The sequence below is a fragment of the Procambarus clarkii genome, chromosome 26 (genome assembly GCF_040958095.1).
Source record: "Procambarus clarkii isolate CNS0578487 chromosome 26, FALCON_Pclarkii_2.0, whole genome shotgun sequence".
NCBI classification, from domain to species: Eukaryota; Metazoa; Arthropoda; class Malacostraca; order Decapoda; family Cambaridae; genus Procambarus; species Procambarus clarkii.
Window position 1 is genome coordinate 23,048,679 of NC_091175.1, and position 16,564 is coordinate 23,065,242.

Consider the following 16,564-nt stretch of genomic DNA (forward strand, 5'->3'; position numbering starts at 1 on the left):
AAAGGAAGTAAGATTGATGGGAGTCACCTCTGACTTAATTACATAAAGTTTATTGATTTTATTACAAAAATAAATCATATTTTACATAAATAATATTTTGTTTATATTTATTTTTCGGTAAAGGAAGTAAGATTGATGGGAGTCACCTCTGACTCAATTACATTATCAAAAAATAGTTTATTATCTTCTATCAGACAAATAGTGCGTTATTTTCTTCTGTACCATCATGACTTGCCCTTTTCCAACAGATTCATCTTCCTTCTTGACTATCTTCAAATTATTTCTTTCTTCTTTTCTATTTGATGGCTTCAAAATAATGGACGTCTTCGACCCTTCTAAGATATGATCTTTGGGAACCCTGATGAAGGTACTTGCTTCAGCAGTAAGTAGACACTGATGTGCTGAAAATGTGGAAAACATAACATATATAATAAATATATATTTCTTGCAAAAAACAAAACACCAAAATCACAGAAATTTTGAACCATAGTAGTCTGTAGACAGAGGCCACCAGGCATTACAACAATCGGTAGACAGAGACCAAGAAGGGCAATTGTGGTGCCACAATGGTTTCCAATAATCCTAGCATAGATTATTTGAGTTAAAATTGGTTTACTTTTACCAAGGGGCCATTTGGAGGTAGGCCCACCCCGGTACCCACTGTGTGTGTATTCTTCCAAATAGTGTAGAGGTGCCATAGGCACAATCAGAGCACTGTATAAACATCAGAGGTCTGCGGTTGTTCAACGTCCTCCCAGCGACTATAAGAAATATTGACGGAACAACCGTGGACATCTTCAAGAGAAAACTGGACTGTTTTCTAAGAGAAGTTCCAGATCAGCCGAGCTGTGGTGGGTATGTGGCCCTGCGGGCCGCTCTAAGCAACAGCCTGGTGGACAAAACACTCACAATTTGAGCCTGGCCTTGGGCCGGGCTTGGGAAGTAGAAGAACTCCCAGAACCCCATCAAGCAGGTGTAATGTACTCAGGTAACTAGTGCCCAGACACAGAAACTAGACACCTCTAGACACCAAACTAGACACAGACACTAGACAGAGTTCCACATAAGAGGTTGTTCTGGAAACTGGAAAATATTGGAGGAGTGACAGGTACGCTTCTAACATGGATGAAAAATTTTCTGACTGATAGAAAAATGAGGGCTGTGATCAGAGGCAATGTATCGGACTGGAGAAATGTCGCAAGTGGAGTACCACAGGGTTCAGTTCTTGCACCAGTGATGTTTATTGTCTACATAAATGATCTACCAGTTGGTATACAGAATTATATGAACATGTTTGCTGATGATGCTAAGATAATAGGAAGGATAAGAAACTTAAATGATTGTCATGCCCTTCAAGAAGACCTGGACAAAATAAGTACATGGAGCGCCACTTGGCAAATGGAATTTAATGTTAATAAATGCCATGTTATGGAATGTGGAATATGAGAACATAGACCCCACACAAAATATATATTATGTGAGAAATCTTTAAAGAATTCTGATAAAGAAAGAGATCTAGGGGTGGTTCTAGATAGAAAACTATCACCTGAGGACCACATAAAGAATATTGTGCGAGGAGCCTATGCCACGCTTTCTAACTTCAGAATTGCTTTTAAATACATGGAAGGCGATATACTAAAGAAATTGTTCACGACCTTTGTTAGGCCAAAGCTAGAATATGCAGCAGTTGTGTGGTGCCCATATCTTAAGAAGCACATCAACAAACTGGAAAAGGTGCAAAGACATGCTACTAAGTGGCTCCCAGAACTGAAGGGCAAGAGCTACGAGGAGAGGTTAGAGGCATTAAATATGCCAAAACTAGAAGACAGAAGAAAAAGAGGTGATATGATCACTACATACAAAATAGTAACAGGAATTGATAAAATGGATAGGGAAGATTTCTTGAGACCTGGAACGTTAAGAACAAGAGGTCATAGATATAAACTAGCTAAACACAGATGCCGAAGAAATATAAGGAAAATTCACTTTCGCAAACAGAGTGGTAGACGGTTGGAACAAGTTAGGTGGTGGAGGCCAAGACCGTCAGTAGTTTCAAAGCGTTATATGACAAAGAGTGCTGGGAAGACGGGACACCACGAGCGTAGCTCTCATCCTGTAACTACACTTAGGTAATTACACTTAGGTAATTACCTCTACTGTAAGATAACTAGTGGGAAAATGCAAGTAATGCAATCTAACAAGTGAACAAAACAAATTAAGAGTGCGACACGTGGTAGCAACACTGCCATTATGAAAACACCCACTACTCCATCGACCGGGATAATTTTTTAGCAAGAGGAGGAGGAGAAGAATGGCTAAAAATGACCAGACTCTATCACCAACTCGGTCTAATGCTAGAGAGGACGCAAACACAGTGGCCTCCTTACCAGAGCCTCAGATATTATCACGAAGTAAGGCATCCAGCACTTTCACTAACACGATAACATCATTTATATTTGCCAACATCCAGGGTATAAAAACACGCAAATCCAACAAAGTTCACTTTATAGATGGTCTCCTTCATGAGGCAAATGCAGTGTTTGCAGCCCTAACAGAAACCCACACAAAGGACTACCATGATGGTGAAATATGGATCTCAGAGTACAATCTTTTCATATGTGATAGGAAACACCGGCTTCAGGGTGGGGTCAGCCTCTACATCAAAGACACACTCATCTGTACTGAGCTGCTAAACACCTCAAATGATATGGTGGAAGTGCTGATAATCAAAATAGAGATCCTAAATGTACTTATTGTCCTTGTATATAAGTCACCGGAGGCAAACCCTCAGCAGTTTAAACACCAACTAATGAAAATAGAACACTGCTTGGAAAACCTCACAAATCCAGCTCCGAACATCATCCTGCTTGGGGACTTCAACCTACGGCACCTGAAATGGAAGCACCTGGCTAATACAGTAATATCAGAAAGAATACCAGGAAGTAGCCTAAATGAACAGGCACATGCAAATGACTTGCTACGGATGTGCGACAGGTTTGCCTTAAACAAGCAAATAGTAGAACCAACTAGGAAAGAGAACACGCTGGACCTCATTTTCACTAATAATGATGAATTGATCAGAAACATAATGATTACAAATACCTGTTACTCAGGTCACAACTTAATTGAAGTTATGACAACCATGGGGAATAGACCTTCAAAACCAGTCCAGATTCCCGGTGGAGGAGATTTCAGCAAATTCAACTTCAAAAATAAACAGATAAACTGGGAGCAAATAAACAAGGACTGTACAGAAATAAACTGGGAAGAACAGCTAGAAAATGCATATCTGAACCAGTGCCTGGAAAAAATAAGCTCAGTAGCACTAAAAATATGTTTAAACCGCATACCCCTAAGAAAAAAGAGGAAGAGATGCAGATTGGAACGAGAACGTCGTTCCCTATATAGGCAAAGAAAGCGAATCGCGGAACAACTTGAGAGTCGCACCCTATCTCAAGAACGGCGAAGAAGGTTATGTAGAGAAATAGAAACAATTGAACTCAAGCTACAAGAATCATACAAAACCCAGGAGAGGCAAAGAGAGCAAAAGGCCATCAGTGAAATAGAGAGGAATCCGAAATATTTTTTCTCCTATGCAAAATCAAGATCAAAAACCACATCTAGTATCGGGCCCCTGCGAAAGGGAGATGGAACTTTTACCGATGACAACAAAGAAATGAGCGAGCTACTGAGGAAGCAATACGACTGTTTTCTGCGAGCCATTAAACGCACTAAAGATTTCTAACCAAAATGAGTTTTTCATGGATATGATACCAACATCAAATCATATATCAGACGTCACCCTATCCCCACTGGATTTTGAAGAAGCCATAAACAGTATGCCTATGCACTCTGCACCAGGCCCGGATTCTTGGAACTCCATATTCATCAAGAACTGTAAAAAACCACTATCACAGGCCCTCCACATTATGTGGAGACAAAGCCTAGATACTGGCGTTATCCCTGATATACTAAAAACAGCAGAGATAGCACCACTTCATAAAGAAGGAAATAAGGCAGAGGCAAAAAATTAGACCGATAGCACTAACATCGCACATCATAAAAATTTTTGAGAGAGTGCTAAGAAGTAAGATCACAAAATACATGGAATCACAGCATCTGCATAACCCCGGACAACATGGTTTCAGAACAGGGCGCTCTTGCCTGTCGCAGTTGCTGGACCACTATGATATGGCATTAGATGCTATGGAAGACAAACAGAATGCTGATGTAATTTACAAAGATTTCGCAAAAGCTTTTGATAAATGACCATGGTGTTATTGCACATAAAATGCGTTCAAAAGGAATTACCGGAAAAATAGGTAGATGGATCTACAATTTCCTGACTAACAGAACACAATGTGTAATAGTCAACAAAATAAAATCCAGCCCATCAACCGTGAAGAGCTCAGTCCCCCAGGGTACTGTGTTTGCTCCAGTACTTTTTCTCATCCTCATATCGGACATAGACAAGAACACAACCTATAGCACTGTATCATCCTTTGCAGATGACACTAGGATCTTCATGAGAGTAGGCAACATAGAGGACACAGCAAACCTCCAATCAGATGTAGATCAGGTCTTTCTATGGGCTACAGAAAATAATATGGTGTTTAACGAAGATTAGTTCCAGCTCATGCGCTATGGACAAAATGAAAATATAAAAACGGCAACCACGTAAAAAACTCGGGCAAATCATAACATAGAACGAAAAGGCAATGTCAAGGATCTGGGTGTACTCATGTCTGAAGACTTTACCTTTAAAGAACATAATAAAGTAGCCGTCACAACTGCAAGAAAAATGACAGGTTGGATAACAAGAACTTTTCACACTAGAGATCCTATACCGATGATGATACTTTTCAAAATGCTTGTGCTCTCTAGAGTGGAGTACTGCTGCACAATGACAGCCCCTTTCAAAGCTGAAGAAATTGCTGACCTGAAGAGCGTGCAGAGAATCTTTACTGCTAGAATCCACTCAGTAAACCATCAGTAAAAATTATTACTCAGTAAAAAAAGTAACACATCTAAACTAAACTGGACCGACTAAAGAGCCTAAATCTGTACTCCCTTGAGCGCAGGCGGGAGAGATACATAATAATTTACACGTGGAAAATATTAGAGGGGCTGGTCCCAAACCTGCACACAGAAATAACATCACATGAGACCAGAAGACATGGCAGGATGTGCAGAATACCCCCATTGAAAAGCAGAAGTGCAACAGGTACTCTGAGAGAGAACTCTATCAACATCAGAGGCCTGAGACTGTTCAACACGCTTCCGCTACACATAAGGGGCATAACTGGCAAACCCCTCAGAGTGTTCAAGAGAACTGGATAAGCACCTCCAAAGGATACCTGATCAACCAGGCTGTGAATCATACATCAGGCTGCGAGCAGCCGCATCCAACAGCCTGGTTGATCAGTCCAGCAACCAGGAGGCCTGGTCGACGACCGAGCCGCGGGGACGCTAAGCCCCGGAAGCACCTCAAGGTACTTGCCCTACCATCTACATGATTTGATGCTCTGCAAATACAGCACACATCAATTCATGCACACTTATATAATAATTATTTGAGAATATATAACAAGTACTTTATATTTAATTTTTTTTTTATATTTGTAGCTATACAATATTTGTATCCCTGGTTTCCATACAGTATATTCTAAACAAAATATATATTAACAAAACACATCACAACAAATAGTTGACAGCTGGTAGACTGCCAAATAACAAAAAGAGCTTTGAATATATGATCAGATATTCTTGAGATGGGACAGGAACCAAAGACTCGCCAGGTCCAAAAAGCACACTTGAAGCCTCCCCAAAACCTCCATTCATTCATTCACAAACTTCTCCCAAGACCATCATGAATTAATGAATGAATGCATGATGGTCTTTCCCCCAAGACAAAATGATCCAAGGTATGATCCAAATATTGAAATATATTCCCCAAAGATCAAAATATCCAAGATATGATCAAAATATTCAATCAAAACTAGTGACATTAAGTCAGCTTATAGAGTGGGTATCAAATCAACAGGAGGGTATAAATAACAGGAGAATTTGAGTTAAACTAGATAGCTGCTTCCGCAAGTCAGACCTTTTCAAATCTGCAGTCTCTAGTAAATCAAATGTTTATGTGAATAAATGTCTGACCAGGTTCAGACAAAATCTCTTATTTAAACTGCGGGGTTTCTGGAAAAATTCACCTGTAATTAAACATTGTTTTGTGGGAGACAATACAATTATAGCTAGGGGAACTGACACTGGAAAAACCTATTTTATAACAACTGAAGCTCACCTCAATTCTCCTGAATGACTGTGGGATAGCTGCTGAATAACCAGAGTTCAAATTATAACCTCATTTAACTACCAATGTGTACTTTAGCTCTGCCTTTCCTTCCAAAAGGTTTTAACTTAAAAAAAAAATGGGTCTTCTTTATTATTGTCTCTTTTTTTTCTTTTTTTACTTCCTTGTTCCCTAGTACACTGGCTTTGCCTGTGTCCTCTAGTATAAACTTTATCATCCAGTGTACCTGAGTGTATCTCAATTTAATCTACCACATTTTGTTTTAGTGTTTTAGTGTAACTTTAATATTAAACTATAGTGTACTTATTATATTATAGTAAGTAAGCTATTCATTTTATAGATTTCATAATTGCTTTTTGACTTTTATTGGTCATCCATTGTTATTAATTATTCTAGTTCATTTTTACTTTAAGTTCCAATAAGTTTTCATTACTTAAATTACCATTAAGTTTATATTACTTTACAATTTTTAAATCTTTAAAATTTATAACTAAAACTGGACAAACTGCAGGAATGGCCCAAGAATATATACACCAGTTGATTGACAGTTGAAACACGGGACCATAGAGCCAATCCTCAACCCCTGCAAACACAACTAGGTGAGTACAAGTTTTGCTTAGTAATCGAAGAATGAGTTTTGATTACCTGTCACAGTTGTATCTTGAGAAAGTCGGTGTTTCTTCATTTTTTTCAAGGACTTATCCTCTTGCTCTACATTCTTGTCTTTCGCTTCCCTGATCTTCCTATTTTGATTTTCCTGAATGTGAACTGAAAATAAGGAAAACCTGAATAAAATATATATCCTCATTAAACAAAAATTGTGTTTCTCTACAGCTGCAGCTACAGATAACACACAGCCACTCTACTTGAATTAATGCACATGCTACACACACAAACACAATACTTCAAATCTACAAAAGTGACAGCAGAGAAGACCCACTCAATTATAGACCTGTATCATTGACAAGTGTAATAGTCAAAATATTGGAAAAAATAACAAAAACTAAATGGGTAGAACACTGGGGGAGAAATGATATAATATCAGACAGACAGTATGGTTTTTGATCTAGAAGATCCGGTGTATCGAATTTACTCAGTTTCTATGATCGAGCAACAGAGATTTTACAGGAAAGAGATGGTTGGGTTGACTGCATCTATCTGGACCTAAAAAACGCTTTTGATAGAGTTCCACATAAAGAGGTTGTTCCGGAAACTGGAAAATATTGGAGGGGTGACAGGTAAGCTTCTAACATGGATGAAAACTTTTCTGACTTATAGGAAAATGAGGGCAGTAATCAGAGGCAATGTATCAGACTGGAGAAATGTTACAAGTGGAGTACCACAGGGCTCAGATCTTGCACCGAAGATGTTCATTGTCTACATAAACAATCTACCAGATGAAATACAGAATTATATGAACATGTTTGCTGATGATGCTAAGATAATAGGAAGAACAAGAAACTTAAATGATTGGCATGCCCTTCAAGATGACCTGGACAAAATAAGTGTATGGAGCACCACTTGGCAAATGGAATTTAATGTGAATAAATGTCATGTTATGGAATGTGGAATAGGAGAACATAGACCCCACACAACCTATAAATTATGTGAGAAATCCTTAAACAATTCTGATAAAAACAAGAGATCTAGGGATGGTTCTAGATAGAAAAGTATCACCTGAGGACCACATAAAGAATGTTGTGCGAGGAGCCTATGCTACACTTTCTAACTTCATAATTGCTTTTAAATACATGGATGGTAAAATACTAAAGAAATTGTTCTATATAAATGTACAAAAAAATATTTCTTAATATTAATCCGGATCTGAAATTCTTCCTGGCCATGAAATAGAACCCCAATAAATCAATATATGAAAATATATTTAAAAATTCTTTGATAAACGGATGAGACTTTGTTGGGTAAAGAAGGCATGAACTTCAGGTTGGATTTTATATATATATATATATATATATATATATATATATATATATATATATATATATATATATATATATATATATATATATATATATATATATATATATATATATATATATATATATATATATATATATATATATATATATATATATATATATATATATATATATATATATATACACACACATATGTCGTACCTAGTAGCCAGAACGCACTTCTCAGCCTACTATGCAAGCCCCGATTTGCCTAATAAGCCAAGTTTTCATGAATTAATTGTTTTTCGACTACCTAACCTTCCTAACCTAACCTAACCTAACTTTTTCGGCTACCTAACCTAACCTAACCTATAAAGATAACTTATGTTAGGTTAGGTAGGGTTGGTTAGGTTCGGTCATATATCTACGTTAATTTTAACTCCAATAAAAAAATTGACCTCATACATAATGAAATGGGTAGCTTTATCATTTGATAAGAAAAAAAATTGAGAAAATATATTAATTCAGGAAAACTTGGCTTATTAGGCAAATCGGGCCTTGCATAGTAGGCTGAGAAGTGAGTTCTGGCTACTAGGTACGACATATATATATATATATATATATATATATACATATATATATATATATATATATATATATATATATATATATATATATATATATATATATATATATATATAAACAAACGGACCCAGTCCATGGAACTCACTCCCTATTGAATTTAAAAGCTGTCCAACTTTTGCGTCATTCATAAACAATACAAAAAAGTACCTAATTTCCTCTTAATAGTTTTTTACATTTTGCTTTAAAATTGCACTGTATCTATTGCTACCCAATCTCCAAATTGTTATGTACCCGATCCGAACATCTTTACCATTGTTATCATTGCTGTCTTCTTATATGTGCTGTCAATCTGCTGTATGGTGTCTATTAATCTTGTTTAAATTACCAATCAAGCTGTCAGTGTAATCAATCAGAGCTTTAATATACCAATGGGCTCTAATATACCTACTATTCTCTCTCATCTCATTTTTTTTCTTGCAATGTCTTTGTTATTTTATTAATTCTGCTAGAATTTACCTAATTAAAATTATCTATTAGATAAAGGACCTGCCTGAAACGCTGCGCATACTAGTGGCTTTACAAAATTGTAAATACTATGCTATGTATTCTCACAAACCCAATGTACCTTTTTGTATATAAATAAATAAATAAATAAATAAATGAAATAAATATATATATATATATATATATATATATATATATATATATATATATATATATATATATATATATATATATATATATATATATATATATATATATATATATATATATATATATATATATATATATATATATATATATATATATATATATATATATATATATATATACAGTGGTACCTCGCATAACGATTGCCCCAAAAGACGAATATTTTGGGTAACGAACGGCCCGATCGGCGTCAAATCGTCCCTTATGACGAACGCTGGTTTGAGTAACGTCAACACCACATGGTGGGGTCGCGCTGCTTCTTGCACATTCTTAGACGCCTCCGACGATGCACATAAATTATGTTGTTCTTGTTTAAAGATGCTAATGATGCTGGGATATAAAAGGGTGACTACTGAGATGTTGCAAAGCATTGACGTTTTTGTAGGAAAAAAGAAATGAAATGTCTGATATACAACAAATGTCAAAAAGGTTCGTTCGGTGTTCGGCAGGTAGGCTGCTCCATTATAACAATCTTTCTTTGTTTCAAATGTGTTCCATTTGTTTTTTATTTGTCATTTGCGTCTCAATAATGGAGAAGCCTACCTTATATACACTGAATAAACCATTATGACATTTTCCTTTCTTCAAATGTGTTCAATATTTATTTTTCATTTGCCTTATAGCAAAAGGTTCGTTCGGTGGTCGGCAGGTAGGCTGCTCCATGTTTCTTACATACAAAAAACGTAAATAATAAAAGAAATGAAGAATTTTGAAAACCAGTACAAATGTCAAAAAGGTTCGTTCGGTGGTCTACAGGTCGGCTGCTCCATGTTTCTTAAAAAAAAAAAAAAAAAAAAACGAAAAATAAAAGAACTGTTGAAACAATTTGAAAAATGGACAAATGTCATAAAGGTTCGTTCAGTGTTTGTCGGGTAGGCTGCTCCATTATTGAGACGTAAGTGACAAATACAAAACAAATGGAACACATTTGAAACAAAGAAAGATTGTCATAATGGAGCAGCCTACCCAACAAAAACTGAATGAACCTTTTGCCATAACGAATATGAAAGACAAGGGCTGCTGGCTGGGTTAGTACTGCGTGAGCAACCATTTGTGGCACACGTGCCTCTGGCTCTCAAACACCTGTCCCACACGGTGTTGAAAGACTGTGCTCAGTCGGTGCAATTCAGACCCTTTTGTTTGAAGAACATAAGGGTCATAACATTGGTGAAGCTAGGCGCAATAAGGGCTTAACACAACGGTCGGATGCCAGTGATACAGCACCTATGAGGATGATACAGCACCTATGAGGATGATACAGCACCTATGAGGATGATACAGCAAGCGTATCCAGGTGTAGCTCTGAGCCCCACCCTTGCCATCTCTAATGTATATAGATGATACATAGATGAATCGTTTTCTGCATTCAGTGATGATGCATCTGATACAAGTAGCATAGATTAACAGTGTTAGCGACTTCCATGGTGGTGGTGTTCATTGATATTTACAAGAATACCTGAATCTTTTCCTGACTGATGGACACTCTTTGAGGCTAGCTGAATCTCTTCCTGACTGATGGACACTCTTTGAGGCTAGCTGAATCTCTTCCTGTGTGGGACCTTACAAAGCGATCTTTTCAAGACTACCTTACAAATTGAGCTTTTCCTATAATCGTTTCAATACTACTTTATGCTTTACAAGCTTGGCTACATACCACCTACAAGTACTAAAGCCAAGGGTGCACGCAAGTGCGTTATTTGCAAGCACACATAACGATGAAACAGGAAGCAAAAATCTATCTGTAGCTGGTGCAAGGAGAGCAAAGTCGCGCTGTGTACCATGGACTACTTCGTTGACTATTATGCACCTCCAAAGTACTGAGTGTGTAATACAGTGTGTTACTGTGTAAATAGTGTGTGAAACTGTACATATTGTAATATTAGTGAATTTTTACCACGTAATATTGTGACAATAAACATTTATTGTGGACACATTACTGACACATGTATCACAGTTTCATGGAAAATTATGAACATTCTACTGTATACATATTGTAAAGGTCACAAATATGCATCATATACGATAAATGAAACAAATAAAACCGCATTGGAAATGCATAGAAAAAATATTTGAAAATATATTTGTGGCAACACGCGGTGCTTGAATGGCCTGCGCGACCGTGTCTGGGAGCTTCACACACGGGCGACCAGGCCCTGATGACGTCACAGCGCACCTTGTCCACGCCCTCACAGCCAAAGTAAGTGGAATTTGGTAATTATTTTTACATAGACATGTTCAGGGACGGTAATTTATCATTTTACAAAGAAAAATTTTATTTTGGGGAACATTTGATGTCATGCACTCCGGGGAAATTCCACAATAAACACAGTGCATCACACTGGTTACATGGGGGGACACTCGTTTTGTATGACGTCCGTTTCACATGACGAACATGGAACGGATTAAATTCGTTATGCGAGGTACCACTGTATATATATATATATATATATATATATATATATATATATATATATATATATATATATATATATATATATATATATATATATATATATATATATATATATATATATATATATATATATATGTCGTACCTAGTAGCCAGAACGCACTTCTCAGTCTAATATGCAAGGCCCAATTTGCCTAATAAGCTAAGTTTTCATGAATTAATTGTTTTTCGACTACCTAACCTAACCTAACCTAACTTTTTCGGCTACCTAACCTAACCTATAAAGATAGGTTAGGTTAGGTTAGGTAGGGTTGGTTAGGTTCTGTCATATATCTACGTTAATTTTACTTCCAATAAAAAAAAATTGACCTCATACATAATGAAATGGGTAGCTTTATCATTTCATAAGAAAAAAATTAGAGAAAATATATTAATTCATGAAAACTTGGCTTATTAGGCAAATCGGGCCTTGCATAGTAGGCTGAGAAGTGCGTTCTGGCTACTAGGTACGACATATATATATATATATATATATATATATATATATATATATATATATATATATATATATATATATATATATATATATATATATATATGTCGTACCTAGTAGCCAGAACGCACTTCTCAGCCTACTATGCAAGGCCCGATTTGCCTAATAACCCAAGTTTTCCTGAATTAATATATTTTCTCTAATTTTTTTCTTATGAAATGATGAAGCTACCCATTTCATTATGTATGATGTCAATTTTTTTTTATTGTAGTTAAAATTAACGTAGATATATGACCGAACCTAACCAAACCTACCTAACCTAACCTAACCTATCTTTATAGGTTAGGTTGGGTTAGGTAGCCGAAAAAGTTAGGTTAGGTTAGGTTAGGTAGGTTAGGTAGTCGAAAAAACATTAATTCATGAAAACTAGGCTTATTAGGCAAATCGGGCCTTGTATAGTAGGCTGAGAAATGCGTTCTGGCTACTAGGTACGACATATATATATATATGTTGTACCTAGTAGCCAGAACGTCATACTCGGCCTACTATGCAAGGCCCGATTTGCCTAATAAGCCAAGTTTTCCTGAATTTATGTATTTTTCTCATTTTTTTCTTATGAAATGATAAATCATTCCATTTCATTATTTATAAGTTAATTTTTTGAAATTTGAGTTAAAACTAACGTAGATATATGACCGAACCTAACCAACCTTACCTAACCTATCTAAACGTAACCTATACTCACACAACTAAGTCAATAATTTATGTTCCTAATATAATATAATAATAATAATTCAAATAAACTAATTGGAAACAATTTATTGAAAATAAAGTAAATCAATCGGCCTATTAGGCAAATCGGGGATTGCATAGTAGGGCAAGAAGTGAGTTCTGGCTACTAGGTACGACATATATATATGTGTATGTATATATATATATATATATATATATATATATATATATATATATATATATATATATATATATATATATATATATATATATATATATATATATATATATATATATATATATATAAAAGATTTCTTACATTCTTGAACAGACACTAGCATGCATAGCTTTTTGGGCAAGTCCTTAATCCTAATTTTAACACTCACATTCCCAGTAAGCAGCCCATATCAGCTGTCTAACTCCCAAGTACCTATTTACTGTTAGGTGAATAGGTGCATCAGGGCAAAAGAAACTGCCCATTTGTTTCAGCATCTAATAAAAATAGAACCTTGACCCTTAGGATTACAAACCCAGAGCACTGTCCACTGAGCCGTCAGGCTCTGATGTTAATTTTAATATTACTGTGAACTGGAATACATGAAATAAACTATATCAGCAGTCAAGTATAATACAACTAACAATTGAATTAATAGTGGTCCAGAACGGACCGAAACGTCTTTGTATTTTCATCTTTTTGTGTGTGGTTAGGACAACATTCTTCAGCAACATTATTGTGACTCATCAGCTGTATAAAATACAACTACTTTATACAACAAATCAGTACTGTAATTGTGGAACCTAAAAACTTGTCTAAAATATATACAAGTTTTGCTTTGAATTTAAAAAACGAAGAATGAGTTTTGATTACCTTTAATAGTTGAATCTTCAGACAGTCTTCGTTTTTTCTTCATTTTCTTTAACTTAAGCTCTTGCTCCCCATTCTTTTCTTTTGCCTCACTGATGTTGATATCTTCTTGGGCATCTATATTATTTGTTGGTATCTTGTTGACACTTGATCCATTGTCCTGCATGTATGCTGAAAATTAAGAAACATGCGTAAATTTAATATGGTATCATCATTACAAAATATGTCCTCCAAAAAACTTTAATTGAAAGAAACACTGAAATGTGAAATTTGGCAGCAATGAGGAACTATGTCATTATGGGAATTTTGGTACCCATATGTAAAGGAAGTCGCATTGTCTGATGATATAGACCTGATGCAAAGTAAAGTGTGTCAAAATTATTTGCACACCCTCCTCCGCTATGTGATGGAGTGAAAAAAGATATGTGAATTCGGATAATTCTATAACAAATGTTCAAGATATGAGGAAATATTTCATTCAAAATGATCTGCTGCCAGAAATCTTGGTCAAATATCACCAGTTTGCTAACTGTATGTAGTAACTAAGTGACTGTAACCTATCCACCGCTGTCCACTGGATGGAGGCAGTGTGCAAGATAAACATATCAATTGTGACACTAGCTCTCCACACATGTCAGTTGCTTAATTTAAAATCTGTACTCATGGTCGGTCTCGAGCCCCTTGTCAATGTGGTGATGTGCATGGAATTATGTAATTAGGTCATCAAGATTGAAACTTGCTTAGCTAAAATGAATTGCATGGTTCAGTCCCGGAGCCAATTAATTATGTGCCTCTGCAACCATTTCCACTACCGCTAACAACATGGATATGGGATGCATAATATATGAACTAAACTACTGTACTATGTAAATGCTTTTCATTATTGCCAACACAAAGGAACATGCAGGTTTTATAATTTTCATTGTTAGCTTATGCAAAATAATAATAATAATAATTACCAAGATAAAACAATTCGGTGAGATTATTAACATTTTTGCTTGACAGACCACTTCCTGGTAGCATGCCCTTTGTGGTATTGCTATTGCCGACCTTAAAATAGATGACAGCAACTTGATAACCACCACCTTGTAGTTTAGAGACCTGCAATACAACAAAATAGTTACAAATATAACTAAAATATTTTTAGTGTTAATTTGAACACAGTGTTCAAGAGATATGGCTTCAATTATAAAAAAAAGATTAACTTTATGATAACAGAATATAAGATGGGATAACCATAAGCTTCTGAAACAGACAGCATCCCTCCCTCATACAGCATTGGGTACATCTGCAAAAGTGCAGAAGTACCGAAGTAGCTTAAGATGTACTTTTCTTACCTAGTTTAAGAGACCTACTGATAGTTATATCATTAAAGTATAATTACATAACTAATGGAAATTAAAAAATATAAAATAACACAAAAATACTTATATAATGCACATTACTTTATTATTAACATCAATAAGTACAGTATCCACCAAAGTTGAAAATGTTAATACTAATTAATTATCAAATGGCTTAAAATCTGTTTATTTGTGGGAAAATTTAAAACCTAACAGAATGGATATTAATACAATATGATACAATTCTAATTGAAGAAATAACAGAATGCATGAAATACTTACAGATTTTTTCATGGCTTTAAATGATCTGCAAAGGTTTTGATGCTTAGCAGCTCTTCGACCCATTTCCTTATATTTCTCCTCCCGCTCTACATCACCCTTACGCTTTTCATCTATAAAGCTGTGTCCACAGTTGCAGAAATGTCGACGAACACTAATGACATTACTGCAGATGGGACAACACCGCTGGAAAGGTTTCTTCTGGCCTGTAAATAAAGATAATCTGGGCAATCATAAAAAAGAGTAAAATGTTTAAAATGTAATACAGTGGTACAAAAAACACAGTAGCAGCATAATGAAAGACCACAAAGCAGTACAGTGCTACAGAAGACTGAGCGGAGAATTGTGATTGTATTATTGAGAACCTGTACAGCACCAGATTTTATTAATTACACAAGTAAACCAAATTTAATATGTTTAAATAGGAGAAGAATAATCTGGAATTTTCAATGTAAATCAAAATTGCAATTTGTGAACTGCAAATAATTGAATTGGGACTCAAATATTTATTTGACTAAGTTTTTTGATCTTCCAATAATATTAAATTAATATTCAACTTAACTAACATTTTGTGGTATTAATAAAGTTTGAAATAGATATGCAATTCTAACAGACAAAATTGACAAAACAAAATTAAGATTTTATACTCTATATCTAATGATAATGTGAACTTACACCCAAATAAAATTAATAACAAACAAAAATAAAATTTAAAGTATATATTATAAACAAATCACAATTATAATGTAACTTACTTGAATTACTGGAAGCCATTGCTGTAATGTTCTCTCAGATAGAATTGTTGACAATGTTGTAATGTTGCAATTGATAATGTTGTCTGATTTAAATTTTACATAAAAAAAAACAAAAATAAATTATTAACAGATATACAATAGCATCAGTTTAGATTAATTATA

General features: G+C 35.1%; 1 protein-coding gene across 2 annotated transcripts; it reads right to left on the reverse strand.

The window, feature by feature from the left end:
- Window positions 1–13: 13 nt before the first annotated feature.
- On the reverse strand, window positions 14–16,502 carry LOC123759171 (uncharacterized). Of its 2 annotated transcripts, none has more exons than XM_069331987.1 (6): window positions 16,403–16,502; window positions 15,651–15,853; window positions 14,985–15,075; window positions 14,029–14,196; window positions 6,959–7,081; window positions 14–401 (listed from the first exon to the last, which is right to left on the reverse strand). In XM_069331987.1, exons 1-6 carry the CDS (start codon window positions 16,419–16,421, stop codon window positions 181–183), a joined length of 825 nt encoding a protein of 274 aa, XP_069188088.1. In that variant the 5' UTR covers window positions 16,422–16,502; the 3' UTR covers window positions 14–180. The 2 variants fall into 2 exon arrangements, with proteins under 2 accessions (XP_069188088.1, XP_069188087.1); XM_069331986.1 differs by having other exon boundaries at window positions 14,985–15,126.
- Window positions 16,503–16,564: the final 62 nt, after the last annotated feature.

Bases quoted from the DNA above. Each gene is read 5' to 3' on its own strand.
- LOC123759171 (XM_069331986.1), bottom strand. The intron at 15,127-15,650 runs GTAAGTATTTCA...GTTGTATTGCAG, and splicing joins TTAAAGCCATGAAAAAATCT to GTCTCTAAACTACAAGGTGG. The intron at 7,082-14,028 runs GTAATCAAAACT...CCTTATTTTCAG, and splicing joins TGAAGATTCAACTATTAAAG to TTCACATTCAGGAAAATCAA.